Genomic DNA, 21,957 nt, shown 5'->3' with positions numbered 1-21,957 from the left:
GCATAAAACCGAGCTACCCAGACAGGAAAAGAAGTTGAAGGGTTCGAAGGTGTATCTGAATGAACATCTTACAAAGGAGAACGCAAACGTCTCTAGACACCCATGCATTCTGAGGAAACAGAACAAGATACAAGCTACATGGACAAGAACTTGCAAATGATGATATGGCTAAATGGAACACCTGAAGAAGCCGAAGTACTCACAATAAGAGAACTCAAAGAATTGGACCAGTACGGATAAGGTATTATAAATTTTTGCCGACGGGTATTGTAAACACGGACACGTCTTTGCTTATGAAAAATGATGACTGTGGATTGTGGCTATAAGTGAGGACTGCGTGGAGGAATACGATAAATGGACAAATTGTACAAATTGTTTATGGAGATTTCAACATTGATTTGTTAAATCCAAATGGACATACAGTCGAGGAAATAAGTATTGGATGCGGCAACATTTTTTTCAGTAAATATATTTCCAATGAGGCTATTCACATGAAATTTTCAACAGACATCAGTATTAACTCAAGAAATCTGGAAATGTAAAGAATTCATGAGTTCATAAATAAAGTGTATATTTACTGAACACAATGTTGAAACCAATGTTTATTTCCCTCACTGTAAGAGTACAACAGATTTTATTAATACAATGTGTAGTAAAGTCCTATTTCCTGTGATTACAAAAGCAAGTAGAACAACAGACACTGCTACACTGATAGATAATATATATATATATATATATATATATATATATATATATATATATATATATATATATATATATATATATATATATATACAAATGAAATTGGAGGAAGAATAGTAAGACGATTATTTATAAATGATATGACTGATCATCTTCCAGTTTTTGCGATTATTTAAAAAACAAAACCCAATGAAAATAGGACAAATAATTTTAAAATGATTCGACATAGAACACCAGAAGGTATTTCTGCCCTTGAGGAGAACGTAAAGAAACAAAACTGGAAAATTGTAAAAAATAAAAATAAAAAATAAAATAATAATAATAATTTTAAAAAAGCATTATATAGGAAATTTAAAATAACTAGAACAAAACAAGCTGAAAACAAATATGATATATAATAAAATAAAATTAAAATTAAAAAAATAAAATAATAAATAATGAAAATAAAAAATAAGTATTAAGATTTAGTAAAAAGGACTATTATCATAAACTATTGGACAGGTATAAGAGTAATACTCAAGCAACATGGAAAGTCCTTAACAGTATAATTAAAAAGAATACTGGAAAAGTAGACTATCCAAATTATTTTGTAAATGATGACAGAAGAATTAGAAATAAAGTGAATGACATTGTCAATGAATTTTGTAAATATTGAAAATAAGTTAGCAAAAGAGATTGTGGAGCAGAGAACTGGGGACAGGGTAGATGAAGTGAATATTTCTAGTAATAGAATTTCTAGAAAGAATAAAAATTCTAGTGATTGTAATGAAATTGACGTCATTATTTTAAAAAATGATAGAACATATAGCAAAAAACATTTGCATATATCTGTAATCAGTCCTTTTTTAACAGGCATATTTCCTAGTAATATGAAAACAGTGAGTTATTCTCATTTCTAAAAGTGGACGTCTTTTTTCCAATTACAGACCAGTTTCTCTGCTTTGACAAATTTTGTTTATCTTGTATGAATCAAATCCAGTGAGAAAAGTGGCTCTCATTATATAAATATGTATAAAGGGCAGGCATAACAAGCAAAGGCTTCAGACTACACTTTTTTTGGTTATTATGTATATTTTTTTATTTATTATGAAAAATTGTCTGCAAGGACCGAAATTGTGTGTATATATATATATATATATGTATAGTTCCTATTTATAAAAGTTGACAATAATTACCGACTTTGCGACATTGTGCCACGCTGTTTGCTGCCTGTGCAAACATACATGGCTACACAAAAAGTGTCATATATCTTGCCAAATGAAGTCAGATTAACATGAATTTATAGGTAGAACTAATTTTTGGCCCCCTTTATTATAAAGTTTGTAGTTCCACACCCAGTTCCCAAATGACCAGGATGCTCTCAATGAAATCAACAGATTTTTTTTTTCACACAGTTTGTAAAGGTGCTCTGTGTTTACAGTAAGTTTAATTTAGGTGGGGTTTAACATTTGCCTATATGAGCAAGAAACTCACTAAACACAGCTCACTGAAATGTAAATACTGTAAGAGACACCATCATAACACGGTCATTTCATTCTAACATACAGTAACCCTTCTGTGCTTTATAATATAATGAAATGACTAAATGGATTACTATTGTGTTATACCAGATCATTTGCTTTGCCTATAGTAAGGGAGAATGGAGTGAACTTTTAGTCATCTTCATCCTGTGGTCTGAGAGCAAAGCAAGCACCCATCACCATCTCAGCCACATGTTAACATATGAAAGGCACACGCAGTAGGACAGCTATCAACGGCAGCCAATGTGTAGAAGTTCAGTCTGGAATTTCCATAAAATGTCCTTAAATGATATATGATATGATATATGACATGATATATGACATGTAGTATGATATATCAATATCACGGTATATTAACATTATGATAGATGTTTGAGTATTGTATGTATTGTCACGTGACGTGTTAACTGTTAGTCACTGTAACTATGTTGTTCAAACTCTTTTGTTATTTAAACCTATATATTACATTAATTCCTCATTACTTACTTTATGAAACATGTCTCTTTTTTTTTGCATTTTAGATCAACTTTAAACTTATACAATGACAGTTTTTCATTATGCAGTTCCACTTTTTTTTTGGTGCTTTGTTAGAAACATATCAGCACAACAAAATATTGTGCTACATATCATATATTCTGAAGTATTGTATTATAGTATTTTGTCCATTACATATAGTATAGTGATTGCTTATGTGTGTTAAACTAGATGATGTATAGTTCAAATTATAAGCTAACGGTTACTGTTGATATTAGTTAGTTTTGTAATATACCGTGTAAGGAATAGCTCATGACACGCCATGCTATTATAACAAGTTACTTACATTAAAGCAGCTATAATGTCTCTTAACAGAAACTTAACAGAGTTAAGAGTTAACCGAATTTCTTAACAGAAAACTTATATGTTTTTCTTTGTTACACAGCAACACATTTTATTTTCAAGATACTACTAGATTTGGTTTAATGTGGAGCACTCACCATACAAATCCCTGTGCATGAGCTGTTACTATAGAAACAAGAATGTTTTAGAACAAGCCCATTAAGCCAGAACTATCGTCAGAGGTGCTGTTATAGAAAATGAATCACCACCTTCCGATTTGAGAATGCAACAGCACTGTGGTATGTAAATGTATTTCCATAAGTAGAAAGTTAGAGATTTCTTACGCCTTTTAATGTAGGTTTTTCAGGTTTTCTTGAGAACTAAATATTTCACTTGAAAAAAAATGAATTTTATATTGTACAGTGACTGACAGATAAAGTAAAGAAAGAGCTGACGGTTGACCCAGGGTATCAGCTAACGGTACTTTTCACACTAAGGATCCTGACAATCTCAATAGTTATCTTGTAACGACTAGGCCATGCTGGTGCTTTTATTCACTGCTGAAAGGTTACTCGTTTGTGCTCCTGCGTGGAAAAGCTTTCTCATTTGTGTGTCTATGTTTCCTATCATTCGCATAGTGAGAAAAGTAGCAATCTGGCCCTGTCGACAAATATCTATCGCCATGATGATGCCTTTGTGAAGAGCACTTAAGCTTTGCTGGTGTGATCAGAGTGAATATTGGGAAGGTTACAGTCTGTCTACAAGCTCGGTGTAATTCATGTCTACAGGGGGCTCCAGCATGGAGAAGGCGAACTTAAAGCTCTACCAGAAACGGCCAAACCATTAAGTCTCATATCTTCTTTTGGCAGTCTGTGGCTTGACTTTCACAAGGTTAAGTTGTCTCATTAATAAAGAACCCACGCAGTAGTCTGGTAAGCTGCTCAGCACCTCATCTAGAATTACTTCGATGATTATGTCGAGTCCAAACAAGAAACAGCTTGCAAATTTTGACGTTAGCTCAAGGTGCTTTGTTGACATACATTATGCAGTCCTTGTACAGCTCTGAATAAAACTAGCTGACCGAAACTGTGACCTTAAGGAGAAGAACAAAACAATGATGGCTATAACAAGATTCTATTAAGCTCATTGCATATTCATTAACAGCGTAGAGTATTTCTTGTCTTGAAGTTGCAGCTGCAGTTTTACACAAATCAGGGTGAAGGTTAACGCTGAGACAAATCCAGTCTTTAAATGTGGAGAAATAGCAAGATAATAGAAGTAGTGGATAATCAAGAAATACGGTCAAAGGTACAAGAAAATCATTTGGAACAGAGCACGTATTTCAGAAATTATTCCTGAGGGGAATTTTGGAGACTTAAAAATAAATTTTTTGGATCATGGAACAAACACAAAAAGATGTTTTATACTTGTGGTATCATATATTTTAGTATTTTTATGATCATCAGTGCAGGTGTTTTCTTTATGCAGAGGTGTAACTATAAAAAAAATAATTAAAAAAAACAGGCTGCAGTTTGAATGAATAAATCAGTCAAGAGGAATGTTAGACTATAATATAATATTGCGATATCCAATCAGTCAGCTCATTTCACACATTTTAGTGGTAGAAACCTGTTTTCTGTCACCTCTTGCACTTCACTCGTCCTCTACTCGTCCTCTAGGACTAAGCATTTATACCGGCTAATTCCTCATCACTACGATGCCACAGATTTGTCTGTTCTAATATTTAAGGAGTTTTGTTTCATTAATTAAATGATGTTCATGTGTAATGGCATGGAATTGGTGCCATCTAAGCGTAATTGTCATGAAATCAGAGAGGGAACTCGGAACTACAGTTCCCAGCAGCCAGACTACGGTTCCCAGTAGTCACATGACCACCTGCACCTGAATCACGTTTCTGTTAACGTGATTAGCACCCATGTACACAGCCACGGTTTGCACTGCACTCTTTGTCTCACGTTTGTCTTACTTTACTTTTGTCCCTGTTACTGGTTTGTTTTTTTAGTTTATGTTTAGTCTTTGCCACAGAGTTTTGCCTTAGTCGTAGTGTCTTTTGTATTTTGTTGGGTTATTTATTAAAACGTTTAAAATTGCATCCGTCTCAACTTCCTAACGTGACAGTAATGAAGTGATTCATATGGTATTTCAATCCACTGAGTTCTTTGTGCTTGTTTGTTGTAGATAAAATACAATTAGTCTGTTATATTTATTTAGTGGCGTGTTTATGTTGAATTAAGGTGACGTTAATAACGTGCATCACCAAATAAAATTATTTATAGCCGGATGAGACGGTATGATTAGCCCTCCTCTTTAGTTATGTAAGAATCTTTTGCATGTTCAGATTTTAATGAGGAGATGTTTATTTAGCATTCATGGAAGGAGTCTCCAGTGTTAGCGCTTTGTAACAGACAGAGGTAAAGATGTAATGTTACATTTTCTGATACTGAAAAGTCTTCAAGACAGAGGAGTTTACAGTTACTCTGAAACATGACAAGAGAGAGAAGAAAGAGGCGGGTTTAGGAAGTTTAACTTTTGCAGATGTCCCACTTCATTAAACATATAAGTATGAATGACGTGTCATAACAACACCATTCCTTTGTAGATTATTTTCCTGTAACAGCACATCCTGTTGCATTTTACTCTTTTAGATATTTCTATATTTTCTAATCCTGCTTTTGACCTCTACCTAATACATATATACTGACCCCGATGATCTCGCTTATGGCTTATGGTTTGTTATAAGCGCATAAAAGAATGCCAAAAGATGTTCTCTGTTTTATGCCTATTACGTTTTCAATTCTTAATTAATGAGATAGAATTGTGCTGATCAGTTCAGGACATTTAGGAACACAATTTACGACTGTGATTAACATATTATAAAGATATAATGTTTAGATGATCAAAATGATCATGCCAGTGTTGGTTAAGGTACACTGATGGTAAATCTTGACGGTAGATCTAAACCTTAATTTTTTCCCTTGATCTATAAATAACTAGATGCCTTTCTTAATGTAACATCTTTATTTGTAGCATATCCTGCCAAACTCTTGGAAGTATCCTTTATAGTCCTTAACCAACTGATTAACCGATTAAGGACTATTTAATGCTGATTATTTGCAACATACCTGAGAGAGGATCTTTATCTTACGTAATCTCTACACTGTGGGAATATTGGGAAAATGCACACTCTCTTAGTGCCTCTTTTAGTATCATTTTTAATCCAGATCATCATTGATATTAACATTCATTCTGTTACTGAAGCAAAACTCTCTATTTAATTATATGAGCCAACATACTGTGTGTCCTTCAGATTTAGGGCCTCATTTTTGAGGTTCTCTACTCAGTGCTTCAAATATTTGCATATTTATACCAAAAGCTATAAGCCTGATTTATGGTTGGTGTCAGGTACTTTATCTTTTATTTCTGCATGGGAAAACGTCAGCCATTTCCGAGACGTCCTTGCATATCAGAAATAATCCAAGCCTGACTTCTTGACAGAAATCTTGAGAATATCCATAAACCCACTCATGTCCCAGACTAAATTTGTCATTAGTCTTCAGATCGGAGATACTACAAAGCAGTGATGGCAGTGCACCATGCATCGGACTGTTAATCCATCCATGTCACTGGTAGTAGGATGAGAAACATCATTACTCATTCATAGAACTGAAGAAAAAAAAAATTGTGTGATTGCTAATTCACTGCTAGAGCTGAAAGTCTCACTTTTCTTCACAAATGCTTTGAATACAGACAGAGGTTTAAATGCTGATCTTTTGTAACAATTGCAGAACTAGATTGATTGTGTGGGATCAGTGGTTGGATCCTTTTCATGGTCGTATTGCTTCACTTTGTCCACTAATTGCCTGCAGAATTTTTTATTTATTTATTTATTTCATTTTATTTATTTATTTTTTGTTTCAAGTGCTTTTTATATTTTAAAGAGATGGGATTTTAGATGAATCTAAACATCTGGAGAGATGTACAAAGCCTTTTTTTCAGTCAATGTGGTAATAAGCAGCACTCAGAAACATCAAAATCTAGTGAACTTTCATTTTCTTATGGGCAAAAAGCCATAACATCAATTGCTTCCAATTTACAACTGTTTAAAACTTTTTCATTATGTAGGGCTGTATCCCTCTTCTAGTGCCAAGCCCTTTACTTATTTTATAAGCCATTACTGTAATTCAAATAAAATCTTAGGATTTCTCAAAGAAAAGTATAGGTTAGGGTTAAAAGGCACATTTTCTAAGGGGATACTAAGCTTTACCCGTGTTTGGAAAATGTATGTCATTTATGTCATCTCTCTCTCTCTCTCGCCCTCTCTCTCTCTCAAGCTGAAATCTATTAAGTCTTTCTTTCTCTTTGTATAATAAACACAGGAGACAAAAACCCTGTTCATCTCAATCCACATCTCCAGTCCTTATTTATTTTACTAATTAAGCTAATACAGTGTTAGTTTCCAGTGAGTCATTTGTCATTGTTAGGCACAAATTTTTCTATTAATAACTTTGTTGGGATTTAGATTCTTTCCATCTATGGTGAGGGCACAGACTTTGACATTTGGCTTTCTTATAGGAATGTATTAGTGTTTTCTTTGTTGTTAAAGCGTGTACATAAATGGGTGTGGCTATATGGGTGAATGTTGATCTCAAATCTCCCAGATGTCTATTACATCATGCTGTTACGAATCACTGTAGCATTGTGGGGAAAATCCTTTGTGTATTAGTATCTAGAATTTAAAGGGTGAGGTACTATTTGACACCCTAAAATGACCTTTGATTTGAAACCATAAACGTTTAATGTAAAACCCTGTAACTGAGGTAACGGCTAATATTACACTTTAAAAGCTAGAACCTTTTGTCACGCAAAGAACCCGTGAGAAACCTTTTCTCTAACAGAGTATAGAGTCAGGGGGGAAGACACTGTCCAGAACTGTAATGTAATAATGTGTGCATTCATCTAACACCCTTAATTGTTCTATGGTTTATTTCTCTGAGGGAACCCTTAGAGGCCATATGTAAAACCAGATAACAGAGTTAAAGGGCAACGATCTTGTTAGAAAGCTAGAACCCTTACTCATCCAAAGAACCCTCGAGAGACCTTTTGCTAGGAGTGAATAGAGCAACTACAAATCCATACCAGTAATGTAATTTTGTGTATGCATATTTCTCTGAAGGAACACTTACATTTAGAACCCTACAACAGAGGGTTAATGCTCATCTTAGAGAACTAGAACCACCTTTGGTCATCTCAATAACCTTTGAGGGACGTTTTAGAGAAATAACAGTAAATAACTATATGTGTGCATTCATTCAGCAGCCTTAAAGGTTCTATGGCTTATTTCTCTGAGGGAACTCATGATTTACATGTCCTATGTAGAACCTGACACAGATACACAGATAAAGATAAATGTTTCTTTTAGGATGCCAGGCAAGGGTACTCTTAGAAAGCTAGAACCCTTTGCTATCCAAAGATCCCTTGAGGGAGATTTTAGAAAAAGTAACACATTCTAATACAGTTATGCATTACATGTATGCATTCACCTAGCACACTTAAGGGTTCTATGGTTTATGTTTTCAAGGGAACCAATAGACATCATACATAAAACCTGATAACAGAGGAAAAGCCAAGTGATCCCATTAGAAAGTTAGAACCCTTAGTCATCCAAAGAACCCTTGAGGGACCTTTTTGCTACAAGTGTATAGAGAAACTACAAATCCAAACCAGTAATTATGTGTATGCATTCATTCAGCACCATTAAGGGTTCTCTGGGGGAACCCTTACATTTAGAACTGTACAGCAGGTGTAAACATCAATGATCCCCCTAGTCAAGGTTCATTTTGGTCATCCAAAAAACCCTTGAAGGAACTTTTAGCTAAATAACAGACTCCAAAACAGTTTCCCCTTAGGAAAAAGTTCCCTCCAAGGTTCTACGTGTTCTAGGAGTATATAGAATCCAACAGTATTATGTAATCATGTGTACAGTATGCATTCATTTAGTGCCATTAAAGGTTCTATGGTTTATTTCTATGAGGGAACCTTTAAAGTTCATATATAAAACCCTACACCTAAGGTAATGGTTCCATTTTCTTCTAGAACCATTAGTCATCCAAAGATCCCTTAAGTGACCATTTTGAGATATAACAGTCCAACACAGTAATGTGATTATGCGTATGCATTCTAGCACCATTCTATGGTTTATTTTTTTTCTGAGGGATCCCTTATAGGTCCTATGTAGAACTCTGCAACCTTTTAGAAATGGTTCCATGTAGAACTTCTGTAAATAGAAACAATAACTCTTTGAAGAAGCCATGAAAATATCTGTTTCATGAATGCAGCTTTGTCTTGTACCTAATCCATCCATCCATCCATCCATGTTCTATACCGCTTTATCCTTTTCAATGTCACGGGGAAACCTGGAGCCTATGCCAGGGAGCATCGGGCACAAGGCGTGGTACACCCTGGACAGGGTGCCAATGTCTTGTACCTAATGCCACCCCATATGTAAAACCCAAACATGCCATTGTGTATATATGTGACTACTGTTTATTGTGTTACAGCGAGTTAATTCTGTGTGTATCTCTCTCTGTTAGACAGCACAGACGGTGCTGCTGGTTGTCGCAGCTTTCCTCTTCTGTTGGATGCCCCACCATATCATTGCCATGTGGGTGGAATTTGGAGATTTCCCCCTGAATGATGCCTCCTTTGCGTTTCGCATCATGTCGCACTGCTTGGCCTATGGAAACTCCTGTGTCAACCCCATTCTCTACGCCTTCCTCTCGGAGAACTTTCGGAAGGCCTGCCGGCAGGTCTTCACCTGCCGTCTCTTCTACTCACCCCCGCCGGTGAAGAAAATAGCACGGATCAGGATGGAGAATTTCTCCACCACACACTCCACCACCAACGTGTGAGAAGGGACTAAGCTCTGTGAAGCTGAAACTGAGCCGCTATCGCACTTGCAAATATTCTCCATTTCTTATTCAGTTGCAGCCAAATCCCTCATTGCTATTCAAACTAAAAATACGGTGCAGTGTATCTATGACTTGTACAAACGCAGGCTGTAAATTCATCAGCGGAGCTAGGTAGCCTCGAGAGCCGAAAGCACTCTCATCCTCAAGATACATTTTCATGCTCAGAGCAGCCAAGAGAAAGTGACGCTCTGATTATTTAACTGAAAAACATCCATGTCGGTGTGGCTCAGTGAATAGTGACTGCAGTGTTCATTTTATTTCCAGTGAGACTTCATTTATCTATGCTAGTCTATGATATGTGTGCTATAATTTGCTAACTGACTTGTTTACATGGTTAAACGTGTTGTATAATGTGCAATCTGCAGCCATCATTAAAATAAAGGAATGAACATGGACATTAACATAACATGGACATTAACATGGACATTATTAATGCCTTTAATAATGTTTCTCACACCTCAGGCCATGTCCACACACTAATACGGATACATTTGAAATCAGACAAGTTTTTTATTTGTTTTGGCTTGCCGTCCTCACCGAAACCACTAAAAATGAACTTTTTGGGGGGAAAAAATAAATAAATTAGTAGCTTAGATGAAAGGAAACAGAGATGCTCATGTCTGTCGTCTTGTGATAGATCCCTGATTGTCACGTGATCCAGATCCAACACCCACAAAACAGATGTTTATTCCTTTTTTCTTTTTTTTTTAACAATTAAACACATCTGTGTATATAAACAGTACATGCCAATGGTGTACCTATTGTATAATGAGTATTTTTGTGATTTCTCCATCTTTTCTGGGGTACACTGCATCAAACCATGGAAAATGTGCAAACTGCGCAAATTTCCTGGTTCAGTTAGTGTACATAATTTGCATACGACCCTATCTTACTCAGAAATATGGAAGCCCTGAACCACAAATGCTTAGTCATTATTTCAAATTAAAATCTAGTCTTTTTTTTTTGTTTTACTTCATAACTCATTATTTCAAGTTGTTTCGAATTTAATATCTCACTAGATCAACGTAATAACTCATTTCAAGATCTCATTATTATGTCGAAACCCATTCTTTCGGGATGTTACGTCTTTGTTTTGGCTTTTAATAACTCATGATGATATTATGTTGTTATTTTGTAACACCCCAGAATCTATTAAATAAGGTTAGTTTATTGAATTCTTATTTCTTAATGCTGTTATAAAAGTAGAGTTCTTAAAATGTATCTGTATCGGTGTGGACGTGACCCCGAAGAATCAGCCATTTATCAACAACAAAAATGCAAATGTTATGTCTATGAAGTTAAACTATATATAATATTTGCATAAACTTGTATAGCAAACGGTCATGTCATTGTTTCATAATCTTTAAGCATTCAAAGGATGAAGCAGACTTGTGAAAATATCAGAGGTCAAAGTTCAGCTGTGAGACCTTTCAGTGAGACGAGAGTGCCTAGAGAAGCCTAGAGTGCTCCTATAAAGCAGATCCCTTCACCAAAAAACCTTTTTTTGTTTTTTGTTTTTTTAGCCTGCCACTCATTCTGCATCTGGGTATTTCCTGCTTTGATGTGGAACGGATAAAAAGCAGACCTGGAAGCAAAGAGACAGAAAATTGACAGCAAGCAGAGCTACTCTTTGTGTCCCTATGAATGTGAAATAATAAAAAGGAAGTCTAATAATATGCAACAATGAAAGTACAATGCTTCTTCCTCGAAGGAGGATATTTCTTGCTTTCTTCATAACGCTACTCCACAGCGTAAAAGAGTGCAAACGAGATCCGTATAGAAGCCGTGTTCGAGCACGGTGATGGTTTGGCAGGAAGTCTATCAGGGTTCATCCTTGTTTATTTGGCTTGGGATCGGTGTTTACGAAAATTTCTCTCATGGCCGTGCGCTGTCCTTTCAAATATAGGCCTATACCATGGCAACCCTGTGATAATAAACAGTGTTCTGTTCTGTGATGATAAACAGTGGGTGGCAGCCTGCGCACTCATCCTTCATCCATCCCTCTTCGCTCATCATTGTTTAAACCAGAGTTGTTTATATAGTGTCGAGTCACAGCAGACTTTCAGTCCACTGTCTGAAAAGCTTGTTAAGACTCTTGAGAATGAAATGGTGTACATAAACGGAAGCTGGTCAGACTTTTGCTACCAGGCTGGAATCCTGAATGGGGACAATTTCATTGTCAATTGCATACATTTAAATATTAATATATTTTTTTTAAAAGGTCTTCAGTTTAACCTCACGGAAAAAGGTGAAAAGAAATATATTAATATTCATAAGCAGGTTCAGTGCAGTGGATAGGAAATCAACAGCATTTCCTACCCACTGTGTTCTAGTGTCCTAGAATTAATAAAGCAGTATTTTGCTATGACAGCTTTAATATATCCAGAATTTTTTTTGTGATTATTCAAAGTATTTTTATTTAATTCTTTGGTGCCAATATTTCTGATTTGAACAAATCCTTAATTTTCAGTAACCGCTTTATCATGGTCAGGGTCGTGGTGGATCCAGAGCCCGGGAACACTGGGGTGTTAAGCGGGACTGCACACTGGATATGACAGCAGTCAATCCCAGAGCACCACGCGCGCCTAAATTCACACACAGGAGTATTTTAGAGTCTTCGATACACTGAAAGGCAGGGTTTGGAGCTGAAACTGGAAAAGCTGTAGGAAAGCCATGCAGACACAGGAAGAACATGAGCTCAGGAGACCTTGGAGCTGTGAGACAGTGTAAAAAAAAAAAAAAACCCTCATTTTTGTGCTTTCGTGCCGTGCAACATTCTGCACATGCTACTGAAATATTTTCTTCGGTCCTGAAGCGAATGCTCCATTATTTGTGAGATAAAGCGTCAGCAGTAACCGTGTTTCAAGCCTTTATCCAAAAAATGCAGCATTACTAAAGCAAATGAATACACGTCCAAGTTCACTTAAACATTGCTGTGAAAGATTTCTGTATTGAAAGCTCCACTGGACTACATGGGAAAATCACTACAAATACCTACGTTTGAAACTGGTTCTTGTAAAGTTTCACAACATTCAAAATAACACACTGTCTTCTGATGTAAATGCATAACACTATGCCATTATATATGATCGCAATGATTTCACTGCTTTATTCAATTCAATAAACTCGTGTGTGTAAAAATCAGTACCATTCTCGTTAATCAAAATATTACAAAACATGAAAGATTGTTAATAGAGTTGAGTGCAAAAGTTTGCACACCCTTGGGGCAAATGAAAGAATTCAAGGAATTTCATTTCTAGACATTTGGTGTGTGATGTTTTATATTTGAAATATGTAATAGAATTGAACAAGTAGCACATTTCCATGTTAGCAGTGGGGATAAATATATAGGATTAACACACACACACACACACACACACACACATATATATATATATATATATATATATATATATATATATATATATATATATATATATATATATATATATATACACACACACACATATATATATATACACACATATATACATACATACACACACACACATATATATATATACACACATATATACATACATACACATTATATATATATATATATATATATATATATATATATGAAAACCTGTAGGTGAGCATTTTTACACTCTGCAAATGAGATCTGGAGCAAAAACTTCTTTTTAAGTTATTTCTGTCAATTATATTTTGGTTACAAGATAGACTTACATCTCATTTTTAACATCGTGGAATAAATATTTATTTATTTCAGGTAAAACAGAGATACGTTTTTTCTTTTAACCATTACAACAATTAACGGGGATGGGGGATGCAAACTTTTGCACTCAACTATATATTAGGTATTCGTTAACATATTATGAGTATTCTGATTTATGTTAAAAAATAATAATAATAAAAAAACAAGCGGTGAGAATGAGTTTGTGAGAGATCATTTGTTCTCCTGTGATAACGTTTTGATTGGTTTCTGGATTTCTGTCTCCATTCCTGGTAAACACATTCTCCTCCTGGCTGCTGTCTCGATGCTCTGCACCAGCGCCACGTCCCAAGGATGGGTGATAAAACTCAGGACGTGTTCTCCACCTGTGGCTCCTACCCTGCCTACGCGGCCTGCTCGGTGGATGTAGTCTGTATGGGATTCAGGGAAGTCATAGTTAACCACCAACCCCACTCTTTGCGTATCGAGTCCTCGGGAAGCGATATCGGTACAAAGCAAAACATCAACATGGCCTTTTTGGAAGCTCTGAAAGATTCCTTCCCTCATCGAGGCAGGCATTTCTCCCTGAAGACGTGCATGACGCAGGCCCATCTCGTCCAGCGTGTAACCAAGCCAGTTGACGGTGGCAGCCGAATTGCAGAACACCAAAACGCCTTTACGATCAGGCTCCGCCTCCTTCAATGCTTGGTGAAGCTCCAGAACCTTCTCAGAGCCTCTGACTTTCACGAAGGTCTGCTTAACATGTGGCATCAGGTAGTGCAACATCCGGCTCTTAACCGTCACCAAGCTGCCCAGGTCGGTCACTTTATCCAGGAGCTCGCTGACGCCTCCGGGGAAAGTCGCGCCCACTACTACCAGCTGTGCTTTTCGGATCGGTCCGGTTATCTCGGAGAGATTTGCAGCGATCTGGGTTTGCCGCAGGATTTTCTCGAGCATGTCTACAAAGCTGGGGTCAAACATTGTATCAGCTTCATCTACTACCATAAAACGCAGTTCGCTTAGATCCACAAAACGTCTCCACAGCGCCTTCAGCAACGCGCCAGGCGTAGCAACCAGAATGTGAGGCTGACCATAGCTGAACGCTGCCTTGATGCTCCCGACTCCTCTTCCTCCACCGACGACTTTAACCTTTAACCCAAACGGTCGGCTCATAGTCCTTGCGACGGAGGTCACCTGCTCAGCCAGCTCTCTCGAAGGCACAAGAACCACCGCTTGCATCTTCTGCTCTCCGAACGCCATCTGCGGCATCTCTTCTTGCAATTTGTGGATAACGGGCAGGAGGTAGGCCAGGGTTTTCCCGCTCCCCGTCTCAGCAGCACACAGGACGTTGTGACCCCGGAGCAGTTTGGGAATGGTCTGCAACTGCACAATGGTAGGATGGGTAATATTGTGACTCTGCAGCGTCTCGACCAGCTCTGATGAAAGGCGGAGTTGAGCGAATGTCCTTCGGTGACCATGTCCATCCTGTTTATTCTCCTCCTGAGTCTTAGGCAGGAACGGAGGAGCACTCTGGGTGCTGTTGATGGTAAAGTAGTCCCCAAATGATTTGCTATTCTTCCATCCCTTGGACGTGAGGACTGGTTCTTCAAACTTGCCCAGGGTGTAACTGACAGACTGATTCAGTAATGGATTCTTGCTTTTGATCAGCAGTTTACCAGCTTTTACTGTGGCCACTTTATCAAGGTGTTTGCGTTTAACCTGCTTCACATTGTCTATGTGGTCTTGAAGGCGCCTCGGGACGCGAATTATCACCGGTTCTGACGTCACCGTCGACGTTTTGCGTCCAACAACATTATAAAACAAGTCTTGTACACAAACTCCACCACGGAAATAACTAGGAATCGAATTAGTTTGGCTTAACAGCTGCCTGGAAGCGAGCAAGCCAAAGCACCCAACCTTCACGCTGTACATTCTGACAGGTCGTTTACATTAGCGACGGCTAGCTCGGCTAGCTAATGATGGCAAACATAACCTTTCAGAACACCAACAAGATAACATTTAGCTGCTTTTTTTTAGTGTTTTCTAAAGCTAGCGCTGTCTCACAAAAAAAGACAAAATCACCACACGCTCATTTTTTTCCTTTTCAATTCAACGACTAAGAGGTTCTCACATGTATCGCTGACTGAATCCCAAATTGCTTCCTAGTGCCCTACGTTCTGCCCTTAGAAGCCATAACATCATAACCCATGTAGTGCGCTTATATAGTGAAGTAGGAGACATTTAGGATTTAACCGAGCTCCGTGTGCGCAGTCGCTTTTTTATGACGTAAAACGGTCATACAGGAAGTCACGCCAAGGCATTAATAAAAGACCCAACTGTAGATAGAAAGCTAATTTGATAGTTAAAAGGTTTGGGAGGGAAACTATAGCATATTATTAAATTTATCAATACATCATTTAAAAAATAGTTCAATATGTACATGTTTAATTAAACCTTTCAATAAAGCAATTATGTATTTCTTTATTAATTAATTGAAAGTAATTGAATGGTTGATATATTGAAGGTTATAAGAATCGGTTTTCTATTTTTATTCGTTGTATTTAGCCTTTTTTCTTCTTCTTCTTCTTCTTCCACTGTTTCTCTGGAAAAATCTCTATGTACATCCACTATTATCATTACAATACAATACAGTTGCTTCCTAGTTTATTTTTTTAATGCAGTAATGTGGGACAATAATAATTGTTTTGAGAGTTTATCTGTCCCTGAGAGCATGTTTTTTTTTATTATTATTATTATTATTATTATTCTCTTGAATCAGCCTAAGTGCATTTCTACAATAATGGCACAATGTTTTATAATGTCCTCACATTAAGCCCGACATAATAACAACATTGTGCCATACATCACGTAACAAATGCCACAATCAGGGCCAGGGATTCAGAATCACATTCAAAAACACATTCACATTATTATACAATTTAAAATATTATTTGATTTGTTTAGAAATAGTGCATGGTTATGAAGCAGATAAAGAATAAAATGAAGAGGAGAACAATAAAAAGTTTGTTAATGCACAACATAGTGTCAGCAATAAAATAATAAATGTGTAGCAATTGGTCGCAAGTGTTGTGCTGGATGGAGATAAAGCTCTATTCATATAAATGTAGGTTCTTGGCGATAAGAAGCTCCATTGACAGATGTAAGAAAAACAAGGCAGTGCTCAGTTTAGGAAGAATCATAATGATCATAGTTGGTCCAGGTTGTAAAAAAGTATGGATTGAGGTAAATTGATTTATTTATAGTCTGAAAAAGGCTTAATTTTTATGACAATGAATGAATTTAAACATAAGGAATGACTTTAGGAAATCCCTTAAGATGCTTTTTTCCAGTTCACAAAAAGGCCAAATGTTGGACTGAGGAAATTCCTAATATTTTACTTAGATATTGATTTATTTTATGTCAGATTGATAAATATCTCTCTGCAAATAATCTTTATTCACAATCTGGCATTCAAACCATCTCATTCCACCAATACAACTACTATACTCACTGATTTCATTAGGAAGGAGTGAAAGGAAATAAAAGATAATTGGGTTTTTTGTGGCATGGAAAGGTTAGATCTTTAGAAGACATTCGATATACAGTATACAGCTGTTGTGCCAAGTTGATCACAGAGAAAGCTGATCCATAATATATTCATAACATAAACTAAGCAAAAAAAAAAGAGAAAGAAACATCCTCTCACATTCAACTGCTTTCATTTCCAGCAAATTTCTTAACATGTGTAAATATTTGTATTAACATAAAAAGATTCAACAACTGAGACATAAACTGAACAAGTTTCACAGACATTTGATGAACAGAAATGGAATAATGAGTCCTTGAACAGCGGTGGGGTCGATATCAAAAGGAACACTCAGTATCTGGCCACCAGCTGCTTTAAGCTGTTTAAACCCTTTCTGATAAAGATCTGTAAAGCTTATTTGGATTTTACAAAAATATCTTTAAAATACAGTCTGAAAAAATGTCTTTTGTTACTGAGTATATATTCCTAAAATATATACAGCTCTGGAAAACAAGGAAGAGACCCCTTTCGAAGCGTCCTCGCCGTGCACTTCACCCCAGCTGCAGTTTGCCATTCTTTTTCTAGGTCACTTGACGTCATCCTACAGTTGTTGAGTGACATTCGATTGAGTTGGCTGTCATTCCGGTCAGTGGAGAGTCGTTTTTCTAGCTTTGTTGTCCCCAATGTCTGCTGCTTGACCGGTTCTTATGAACCGCCGTCTTTGAAATTCATTCAAAGATGAAAGCAACCTGACACTCACTGTATCCCTCTGCCAGTAAAGCCCTTCTATTCCTCAGCAAAAACTTTTATTTTCAACTCTTTTGTCATGGTCAATATGTATTTTTTGATTCTGATTACTTTTGAGATACTACAAGCACTGGTTTTTATACTTTTCTTCATTAAAGAAGATGCATGTAGAGATGCTGATTTCAGTCAATTTTGGAGTGGTCTCTTAATTTTTTCCAGAGCTCTATCTAAGTATCTATCTATCTATCTATATATATATAGATAGATAGATAGATAGATAGATAGATAGATAGATAGGCGCACGATGGCATAGTGATTACCACTGCCCTGTGTGTGTGGAGTTTGCACGTTCTCTCCGTGCTGCATGGGGGGGTTTCCTCCAGGTACTCCAGTTTCCTCCCCGAGTCCAAAGACATGCATGGTAGGCTGACTGGAATGTCCAAAGTGTCCACAGTGTATGAATGGGTGTGTATGTGATTGTGCCCTGCGATGGATTGGCACCCCGTCCAGGATCTACCCAGCCCTGTGCCCAATGCTCCCTTGGATAGGCTCCAGGTTCCCTGTGACCCAGTAGGATAAGCAGTATAGAAAATGGATGGATGGAGATTTGATATATATATAATCTCCATCCATCCATTTTATATATATATATATATATATATATATATATATATATATATATATATATATATATAAAATATTTTCCCGATTTGGTCACCAGCCAGCTTTCCCCATCATACAACTGCTACCAAGCAGGGATAGCGAAGCCTGACCTGTGCTTCCTTCAAGACACTAACTAATGCTGTTTATGCTGTGTCACAGGGCAGTGTAACACATTCAGATGAAAGCGCTATCTGCCCTCTTCCACATACTATACATGAGCTCACAGGCACGCATGATTGGTTAGTGTCACTGTGAATGCCAGGGGATAGAGAGTTTATGCCCTCCCTCCCACCTCGAGAGCACGGCCATTTTTCCCCCTTGGCTCCCGTTCATGAGTGGCGTAAAACTAATTTTAATTGAAAAATAGAAAACAGGTCGAGATTGGAAGTACTCTGTCTCGGCCTAGATCTAATCGTTTTGAGGATCCCCGAGGGAGAATTTAAGGCCCACTTTGTACCTTTTTAACTTTTACCTTTGGTGCAGAACTTGTCAGTAGATGGATCACATATGTAAGCACAAATAATCACGCCATTTATTTTACTCATTCATCAGTTTAGCATAGGCAGTCATGCTTTAGAAATGGAAAGTGGGAGGAAACTGGAAAACTCCACAGACACTAAACCCAGGCTCAAGACTCTGGAGCTGTGAGGCGACAACGCCACTCTCTGCACCACTGTGCCCCCCATTCCATTTAGCGAATTAATGAAATTCCCGACAGTGGGTTGTCTGACGTTCTGCTGCTCATCTGTGTTATCTGGCAATGTGTTAGCACTGACAAATGATGCAATTTAAGTCTTTGCAGTGCCAGTCATTACAATATCCATCCAAGAGACCCATCTGTTTTCTTTGCAGACACAGTAGAGACACATAATCTTAAAAGAAAGCCAATGTGGTATCCCAAATGTCCCATTAAATTAAAGTTGTGTTTGTCTGAACATGTATCAAAAAAAATGTTACTGTATGTTGTTTACCTATTGGGGTCTAAGAGTATCTAGAATGCATATATAAGATGACCAGACTTGGGGAGTAACAGAATACGTATAACGGCGTTACATAATCAGGATACAAAAAAACTGGTAACTGTAATCCGTTAATCCGTTAAGTAATCAGACTACAGGTACATTTTGTAAAAAAAAAAATAAAAAAAAAATGAATACTATCAGGTGTACAACTTTTTTCATTTAAAACCAAAGAAATTAAACTTTTTCAGGGCTCCAGACTACGCCATAATGGTCGCATTTGGGACTAAAAATATGTCACGTTACGAAGAAGGATACGGAAGCAAGCGCAGATCTTCAGACATTTAATAAACAAACAAACAAACAAAACAAAGAAACTATGACAACTAGACAGAACACTGTGGCTAAGGCTAAACATAAACTAGGAAACAAAACATGGTACACAGACATAGGTGACGTTAGACAATACGTAAGACAAGGAAGCAGTAGAAAAAGTGGCTATATATAAGAGTGCTCGTTAAACAGATTCAGGTGCAGGTGTTCATGTGTCAATGATGTAGTATGGTGCAGTGGCTGCTGGGAAATGAAGTCCAGAGCTACCTCCTTGATATATGACAAAATATCATTTTGCAAGCGATATTTCTGCTGATATAATAATATAAATTGACACGTTATGATTGAAAAATGTACATGTAATGTCTTTTTAATTGCGTGTTGTGTGAGGAGTAGTCTGTCACATCATTTGTTGTGTTGACGTAATAAAACGAGACGGGCGCAAAATACGCACGGGGAAAGCGAGGATCAGCTTTCTGCCTCAGAAAGACACAAAAACAAAAAAATATCAGAATTTATATTCAAACAATCCTCATCTCTGTCGAGCACCAATGCTGATGGAACAGCTGTGCCAATGCTCCAGTTGTGCCAGCGTGAGAGAGATCGAAAGCGACGGAGACACAGAGGATCATCTTTCCGTCTCAGTCAATAAACGTCCAAGTGAAAGTGCAGAAAGACATTTAAAGGTTTCTGGGATTCAAGAGTTCGCACTGCTCAGGTATGATCATCGTACACACAAAAATGTTTTGTGGCTTTTGTTCCAGAGTGGGCAGAGAACTAGATTGGAGAACAGATTTCATTACTGGAACGAACCATTTCAAGAAAGAGACTGTGAGAAAACAGGGCGGTAGTCGAAAGCATAAAAAAGCTCATCACTATGTATATAATGAACATGTGAGTGAGCCACATAAAAACACCGTGAGCACCAGCAGTGCCTCGTGCATGTGAACTGCATGACGAGACCGAATAGAAAGAGATCAGAATTGAATTCAATACTGCCTATATGATTGCATGTGAACAGCTGCCTTTCACCAAATTTACCTCTGAGATATTACCAATGAAGAAAAATTGACAGGAAGTGTGCAAGACGTTTGACAACGACACAGCATGTGCTTTGAGCAGAACGCATCTAGTTGAGATGTCCCACCAATTTTGGCTGCTCAGTGTGAACGTGGCTTTTCAGCTCAAAACAGGATCAAATCAAAAGTACGCAATTCAACCTTGGAAGACTTGATCAGGATCAACACAGAGGGCACAACAGTTTGATCCTGAACCATGTGTCAAACGCTGGCTTTCTGCAAAACAGAGGAGGAAGTCTAACTACACTCACTGGCCAAGTGATGCTGACATGATTACGGTCAGTGACACTGGCGCAGTGAACTTGGATAAAAATGCTGACGCTGTAAAAAGAGACCAGACGTACATACATGACAGGATGACTGAAAGGAAGTGTTTTTAAAAAATTCTTCTTCTTCTTTTAATAGATTTTTATTTATTTTTTTGCCTGGAGCCCTGCTTTTGACATGACACAATACAGATAGCTGCATGGTTATAGTTCTGCTTCTCTCTTGCCAGTTGTGACTCACATGATTTTACATGTTTCATATGTTTTTTTTTTAGCTCTAAAATAAGCTCTGAATGAAAGTATATTTTAGATCATTTTGCTTTTCTCTTGACTTTAGTTACATATGTGACCTTGAAGTAATCCAAAAGTATTGTTGTGGATAAAAATGACATGAAATAAACAGGAGGGAGACCTAGTATGAGTAATATGTAATTTTATTGAAAATTCACAGGACTGGTTGGATTCACACTTTAAGATCTTTAAGAGTAACACACTATGGTTTATTAGTCACAGGGAAATATAAGAGCTGATATAATAATATAATATCATGGTCTTTCTGAAATATATTGGTTATCTACTGTGTAAATACAGTATAAATACTTGAGCCCCAGGTGTCAGATCACTTCTGAGAATTCTCATCGGTGTGGATCTCGTGTGGTGGAACGGAACCAATAAATCTGG

At 37.1% G+C, this 21,957-nt stretch overlaps 2 protein-coding genes across 2 annotated transcripts in view; one reads left to right on the top strand and one right to left on the bottom strand.

Annotated features, from left to right (window-relative positions):
• galr1b (galanin receptor 1b) overlaps positions 1 to 11,209 on the top strand; it is a 34,695-nt gene extending 23,486 nt beyond the window's left edge. The window contains exon 3 of the mRNA XM_017458348.3: positions 9,650 to 11,209. Coding sequence (XP_017313837.1) covers positions 9,650 to 9,967 — 318 coding nt within the window. The 3' untranslated portion in view covers positions 9,968 to 11,209. The remainder of the gene's footprint in view (positions 1 to 9,649) is intronic.
• Positions 11,210 to 13,528: 2,319 nt separating this feature from the next.
• ddx28 (DEAD (Asp-Glu-Ala-Asp) box polypeptide 28) lies at positions 13,529 to 15,876 on the bottom strand. The gene has a single exon (XM_017458308.3). It carries the CDS (start codon positions 15,633 to 15,635, stop codon positions 13,938 to 13,940), a length of 1,698 nt encoding a protein of 565 aa, XP_017313797.1. The 5' UTR covers positions 15,636 to 15,876; the 3' UTR covers positions 13,529 to 13,937.
• Between the last annotated feature and the right edge of the window lie 6,081 nt (positions 15,877 to 21,957).

Source organism: Ictalurus punctatus, chromosome 27 (assembly GCF_001660625.3).
Source record: "Ictalurus punctatus breed USDA103 chromosome 27, Coco_2.0, whole genome shotgun sequence".
NCBI lineage: Eukaryota > Metazoa > Chordata > Actinopteri > Siluriformes > Ictaluridae > Ictalurus > Ictalurus punctatus.
The sequence above is the reverse complement of the archived record's forward strand: the minus strand, read 5'-3'. Positions and strand labels throughout refer to the sequence as shown.